A 7159-nucleotide genomic window follows, 5' to 3' on the forward strand; every position below is an offset into this window, starting at 1 on the left:
TGAAATGCAAACAGAGCACAATTTTCCCACTCCAACTTATTTTTAGATTATTTAGAAGAACCGGAGCCACGCTATTTCCACCCACTGACTAGTGCCAGAATTCACTTGAAGTTCCGTTCTTCAGAACCAGAAAACTTTGAAAGGTTAACTACCACTGAGTAGCAAGCCTTAGCACTCTCTCCAGGAGGATGTTTGTTAACTTGTTTATTTGTTTGTTCGTGAATTGACAAAGGTATCTTAGAATAGTCAATATTCCTTCAGGCAGTACACAGATTCAGTCACTAGATAGCAAGGCATTTCCTGTTTTGTTTTGCACAGCTTCCTACTACGTAAAATAGGAAACTCTGCAAATCATGTATTTTCATAATATGTTTTATTAACATAATATTGTCTTCTCTTTATTTGGTAAGGATTTTACTTAATACAAAACAAATGCTTAGGTTCTTATTACATACATTAGTCATCATTATATAATACAAATATATTTGCCTGCAACATTTCCGTTCGGGGCAGATTTTTTTTAAAAAAACAGCCTTTGTAAATCTGTTTATTTGTTCATTCCTGGTTCTCCAACAATGAAATCCGGTCATACTTTTCTATAAAATAACGTGGGTATTTTTTTAAACAAATGTATTTTATTTAAAACTTTGATGACATTTTAAGTTAATAACAACAGAAACAAATCAATTTTGATGGAAGAGATCTATTTTAAAAATACCTCTAGTGATTTTTTTAAAACATTAACAATTGTTTAAAATCACAGCTTTTTAAATGTACTCTTCTTTTTTGAACATCAAGCATTTTGTTTCACAGATTTGCCGGTGAAATTAAAAAGATTTGGCTAAAGTAGGATGACTTCAGAAGATATAATCCCAGCTATTAAGAAACTTTTTACATTTGGCATCTGATCTAGTCCCGGGTCACCAACAGAGAATCTCTGGTCCCTCTGGAGCAGTAGGTGGCACACTAAAGTTCCAAATGAACAGAGGCATTTGACACCATGGCTGGACAGATCAGTGGATGGTTTTTGTTAACCTCCAAATAAAAGTTATTTAGTTACAACATTTTCTTAGAAATGTTTTTAGGCTAGAACAACACATACAAACCTCCAAATGCCTCTGCACCGAACCTTGATTTAAATATTTTGAGAGTGCGTGGTTATTTATTACCTTCCACCACTCTGAAGTGAGGGCTGTGCTTGAAGGATTTCTGCAGTTAAAAAAAAAAAAAGAAAACTTTGATAAACACAGGCAACTAATAGAGAATTCATTTTATTCAGAGCACCGCTTTCACATGAGTTATCTGAAAGTGAATTCTGATTCAGCAGAAAAATACATCATTCTCATCCTTTCCCCTCTTTTCACCTCCCTTTCAACGTCCTCCCCTTCCCTGTATTTTTGGTTGAATTGAGTCTCATTTGTTGACCGGCTCTCCCAGGACTTTGGCCCAGTATAAACACAAAAATGCACCCAAACCATAAAACTGCTCTTCTTTCAGTTATATTTTATTTGTAAGTGTACTGGGACATATCCCCCTGTTGTATTTTGGCGCACAGAAGTGGTTCTGATAGAAGTGGGGAGGAGGGGAAGATAATAGAGCAAAGACATAACCAAGGAAAAAGCTCAGCAGACATACATGGACAGGTAGATCAATCCGTGAGGCATTTCAGGATTAACACTGGCAGTTCGTAACCACTGTGTGAGTGTGTGCATTAAAGAAAATATTTACAGTAATCTTCCTTTTTTCCTTTTCCTCTAAATACAAGAATATGACAAGAATGTTGTGTTTTCGGTGAAAACGCAGTAGACTGTGAAATCACACTATCCACAAAACGGTCTATCAGAAAGCTAGCCCAGTTTAGTGCTCAGTTTCAAATGCATAGAATGTTTGCGCTGCAAACAATGATATACAATGTAATTAAATAAATAATGCCTAACCAGAGTGAGACCTAGTTGTGTTTCTTTCTGCACCTTTCAGATCATGCATGATTTCAGTCTTGTTAAATGGCAGGTTTTTTCTTTTCTCATCTGTTCTGTTTTCAATTTTTTAGTTCTTATTAAAGGATGGTAATAAACCATCTCCACCCGAGATCAGAAGAGTGTCTTGTGCACCAAGCAGGCATTTTACCTAACCACCTCCAATTTTTTTTCTTTTTTTAATCCATCAGTAGTTTCATAAAGTACCTTGATTATTACTATGAGATACTATACATGATTTTCTATTTGGGAGACTGATAGTGCAAATTAAAGTTCTTGCTACCCAACATTTATCCCCAGCAATAAATTACTTTTGGATAATAATAATAATAATTTAATAATAATAATAATGAAACAGTTGTTCTGCTTCCCCCCGCTCCCAACATGCAGACCCTTTTGAAATAAATGGAGGGCTTTAAACCTGTCTTCCTCTCATCTGGGATTTAGTTGATTTTCTCACAGCCAAGTCCTGCTCCAAGTGAAAGCAGAAACTTCTCAATATTTCAATGATTTCATGTTCTCCAAGAGAGAAGAAAGGGGACCTAGAAGAGCAAGATGGGTCCTGTTTTGTGGAGAAAATGGGACAGCTTATCTCTCCTACTGTCTGCCACCCCATCAATCTATTTGAATCAACAGGGGAAAAAAAGTAGATAGTTTAAAATAAGCCACTCAGAAAAATAAATGAAAGGGCAAGCAAGTTCTATGAGTGTGGGGGGGGGGGGGAAAGCTTAGTTTGAAATGGTCTGTTTTCTAGATCTTAGATATGAGAGCAAAAATGGAAAGAGTAAAAACCTGCTTAAAATTGTTCTATTTTCCTAGAATAAAATATTTCGGAGCCTGTAAATTCTGCTTTTTAGTCAGCCCAAAAACTATGCCTCTCTCTCCCTAAAGACCCCCATCTGACCTATCAGGCCACAGGAGTATAGGCTGGGTCACTGGAAAACTTGGACTTCACCTAAACAAGTAGCCACCCGCCGCCCCTTTCAGCTGTGCCCCTACTCACTTTCTGGAAATGGAGAGCAGCCATCGGAGTCTCATTGGAAAAGAGAAAATAAATCAAAGAGGACTTGGATGGGGTGTAGGTAAGACTTAGAGGAAAGATTAAATTAAACACACAAACAGAACAACTAGCTTTGCTAACCAGAATTTCACCTTCCGGTTCGTCTGGTGTTCGGTCTTTGACTCAGTTCCTGTGTGTAGGGCTGGGCGATAGTAATAACGTGGTGCTCTTTTTTCTCTTCCTTGGGGGGGGGGGAGGGGGGAAGGAAGCTGCAGAACACGACTCTCCGGAGTTAAATTTCTAAAGCATTTTTTTCTTTGCTTTTGTTCTGTTTTGTTTTCTTTTGTCTTTATTTGTCTAGTTTTTGGTGGTTGGTAGGTTTTTTTGTACATAGCTCCTTGGTCCCCAGGAGATTTTGATAAGTGTCTCTGGTCAAAAACAGTCAATTTCCCTACCCTTCCCGAGTCTCCCCCCACCCTCACCCCCAGAGCCATCCTGCCCCTCACAACCCCTCCTCCACTCTCCGCTTTCCTTCCCCCGACTCCCCCACTCTCACAAATGCTCCCTCTTCTCCCCCCGCCCTTCTCTCTGGTGTCCACACCCCGCACCCCAGTCCTCTAGGCTGGGGAGAGTAAGGGCAGGGAAAGCAGAGAGGAGGTGGAGGCGAGGGCTCGAGGAGGGGCTCCCCCAATGCAAGCAGGACAACGGACACTCTAAATCCGGAGGGAAACAGGCCCGGGGAAAGCCCCTCGAAATGCCCCTTCGGCTCCCCGCTCTGCCCCGCCCGGTACCTCCCATCCCCCTCAGTAAGTGGCGGAGAATTTCATCCGCTTCTGCTTCTGTCTCTGGTTGCAAAACCACACCCGCACCACGTTCTTTTTGAGGTCCAGTTTCTCGGCGATGGCGGCGATCTTCTCGGACGAGGGCCGGGGCTGTACGGCGAAGTAGGCCTCGAGCGAGCGCTTCTCGGGCGCGGCGATGGAAGTCCGCTTGCGCTTCTTCTCGCCACCGTTGAAGAGCTCGGGCTTGTTCATTTTCTCGCGCTGCGCGCCCTCGGCTTCCTCCAGCCACGCCTGCAGGATGGGCTTGAGCGCGATCATGTTGTTGTGCGAGAGCGTGAGCGACTCGAACCTGCAGATGGTGCTCTGGCTGAGCGAGCCCACGCCCGGGATCTTGAGGTTGGCCAGCGCCGAGCCCACGTCGGCCTGCGTCACACCCAGCTTGATGCGCCGCTGCTTGAAGCGCTCGGCGAACGCCTCGAGCTCGCGCGGGTCCGTGTCCGAGTCGCAGATGGACGCCAGGCCCGCCGCGCCCACCACGGCCGCCGCCGCCGACGCCGCCGCCACCTGCCCGGCCGCCGCCGCCGCCGCCGCCGCCGCTGCCGCGCCGTGGTGCGCCGCCGCCGCCACCAGCCCGGGGTGCGGCAGCCCCGACGGCATGTTCATGGCGGCCGCCGCCGCCGGGTGCGACAGGTGGCCCAGGCCGTGCATGTGCGGATGCGGATGCGCCGAGCCGCCCAGCAGCCCGCCGCCCGGGCCCCCGCCGCCGCCCCCCGGGCCGCCGCCGCCCGGGCCGCCGCCGCCCCCGGGGCCGCCACCGCCTGGGCCGCCGCCGCCCCCCGGGCCGCCTCCGCCCCCCGGGCCGTCGTGGGCGCCGCCGCCGCCGCCCGCCGCGCCCGCGCCGCCCGCGCCGGCCATGAGCGCGAGCGAGGGCGACGAGATGTGGTCCAGCAGGTCACCGGGCTCGAGCGCTTGGTGGTGATGGTGGTGGTGGTGGTGATGCGCCAGCGGCACGGTGGACGTGGACGTGCATGGCACGCTGTTCATCGTGTGGTACGTGGCGTCCGGCTTGAACGGGTGGCTCTTGCCCTGGGACACGGCGATGTCCACCGCCGCCAGCGCCTCGGCCCGCGCCAGCAGCGTTTCGTCTAGGCTGGCGAAGAGGTTGCTCTGTAGCTGCAGGCGACACAAACCAAACCAAAAAAAAAAAAAAAAACAACCACAAAACCAAAAAAAGCAAAAACACAGAACAACCACACACAAGCCGGAAAGTACAAGCAAAAGGCAAACACAAAGCAAGCAAAATAATAATGACGAGGGTGGGGATAGTGGAGACCGGGAAAGACAGAATAGGGACACATTGGGGACGAGACAAGGGGTCAGATGAGAAGGGACGGGAGTGTGAGGAGAGGGGCAGATGCGGAGGAGAAGGGGACACAGGAACACATTCCGGGGACGGGCGTGGGAGACGGAAAAGGAGGGGGAAAGAATAAGTGCAGATGTAACTCGCAGCTGGGGACCCGTGTCACGCACCCGAACACGCACAGAAAAAGCCTTTCCAAGGCATGAAATTAACAGGAAAGAGTGGAGGGAAGTCGAGACTCATGGCCCCAGCGCTCCCCACTCCGATCGCCGGCGCCCGACACGGAGGCAGAGGCGACGGGAACACGACACTAAGCTCCACTGTACGAAGCCTGCCTCGCAGCGGGACTCTTCTAAAACTCCCTGCCCGCAAATCCCCGCACCGGGACCTGTACATACATCAGCACCCGACATGCAGCGTCTCGGAGACGGGGAGGGGGCGGGCGCGCGGGCCGGGTCCGCGTGCATGGGGCGCTTACCGGCGGCGTGGGCAGGCAGGCCCGCCGGATGGCCTCGGAGCTGGAGTGCAGCGACGGGTACTTGTGCTCAGGGAGGGTGGGATGCATGGCAAAGTGAGGCTGCTTGCTGTTCATGGACATCATCTTGATGGCTTGGCATGTAAATCCACAAACACTCCGAAAGTCCGCGGGAAAGTGGGCACGCCGGCTCCCCCGGCCTCCCTTCGGAGGCTGCAGCCGCGGCGGCTGGCGGCGCGGAGGCGGCGGACGCGCCGGGGGCCGCTGCTGCTTCTGCTGCCGCCGCTGCCGCCCGGCGCTTCTTTGACCGCGCAGACCGCCGCGCACCGGCCTCGCGATCCCACTTCTCCGAGAGCTCTAGCCCCGTGCGCCGACGGGATGCACTCCTCTTACACCTGAGCCCCAATTCTCGCGGCCGGTCCGGGGAGCTCTCGCGAGAGCTCGCGGGCCCGCCGCGTTGACAGGCATCAGCTGTCTCCGTCTATCTGACGCGCGCTCTCCCTCTCGGCGGCGCCGTGCGTCTGCGCGCGCGCGCGCGCTCTCCCGGCCGCGACCCGCGCGTGGGAGCCGCTCTTATAGTGACCACCAGCAAGGACAGCGCAGGTGATGCACCTGTAGCTACCCGGACATGCGCACTGCACTTCTCACCTTTCCCATCGCGGGTCTGGAAAGATCAAAAGGGCCAGCTATTGTTTGAGGGTAGGCATCTTTTAGGGGGAGAAAGACAAGATGCTTGCGAGCCCCTGGGTGGTTTCCCTCCCTCCTCCACACCCTCACCCCGATCGCAAGCCCTGAATATATGCGCATTACTTAGGCACACCTCCTCTCCGGGACGTCTAACAAGCTGTTATATAGTGTATACAGCTGGGCATTTGTATGTTAAATTATGCCCGCGCATTCTTCTGTATGCAGTATAAATAACACAGAAATGCAGAAGGTGCTGTCTTTTGCGGCAAGAACCTGTTTCTTTCATGGTTTATAATGAAATGGAGAATGAATAATCGCGGTGACAGACATTTGTTTGAAGCAGTCAGATGCTATTGATTTCCATATGATTTAATTTCCTCCGCATACTTTGTTGTTGTTGTTGTTGTTGTGACTATAAGTGTGTCAGGCACCGACAGTGACAGCCACTTAGGAGCCACAAGGAGCGTGTGCTTTCTACTAGGGAACGGCTGGTTGTTGAAATGAAGTTGTGCATTTCTCTTATTGTTTGTCTCCTTTAACCGTGTACAAACCCACATTTCAAACGAGCTCCGGATGATCTGAGGCTTCTTGTAATCAAAAGGAAAAATAGTTAACAGGGTGTAGCTGGGATCCTTACCTCTCTTCAGCGTACACACACACACACACACACACACACACACTTTATGTTGGAAACTCCAGGAAAAGGAAATAGCTTCAGAGAAAAGGGAATAAGATGTTGAAGAGAACTTTATTTTCCCTTCCATCGTTTTGGCTTGTTTGCCCACCACCCGCCCGCCCCCGCCCCCCAGATATAGATATACATACAGATGTATAGATGTGTATATATATACACACACATTTTTTTTCTTCGGTAGGGAA

At 50.1% G+C, this 7159-nt stretch overlaps 1 protein-coding gene across 2 annotated transcripts; it reads right to left on the reverse strand.

The window, feature by feature from the left end:
- Window positions 1–3641: 3641 nt before the first annotated feature.
- Window positions 3642–5991, reverse strand: POU4F1 (POU class 4 homeobox 1). 2 transcript variants are annotated; one of them, XM_032611740.1, is made up of 2 exons: window positions 5597–5991; window positions 3642–4931 (listed from the first exon to the last, which is right to left on the reverse strand). In XM_032611740.1, exons 1-2 carry the CDS (start codon window positions 5717–5719, stop codon window positions 3780–3782), a joined length of 1275 nt encoding a protein of 424 aa, XP_032467631.1. In that variant the 5' UTR covers window positions 5720–5991; the 3' UTR covers window positions 3642–3779. The 2 variants fall into 2 exon arrangements, with proteins under 2 accessions (XP_032467631.1, XP_032467632.1); XM_032611741.1 differs by having other exon boundaries at window positions 3642–4908; window positions 5597–5725.
- Window positions 5992–7159: the final 1168 nt, after the last annotated feature.

Source organism: Phocoena sinus, chromosome 18, assembly GCF_008692025.1.
Source record: "Phocoena sinus isolate mPhoSin1 chromosome 18, mPhoSin1.pri, whole genome shotgun sequence".
NCBI classification, from domain to species: Eukaryota; Metazoa; Chordata; class Mammalia; order Artiodactyla; family Phocoenidae; genus Phocoena; species Phocoena sinus.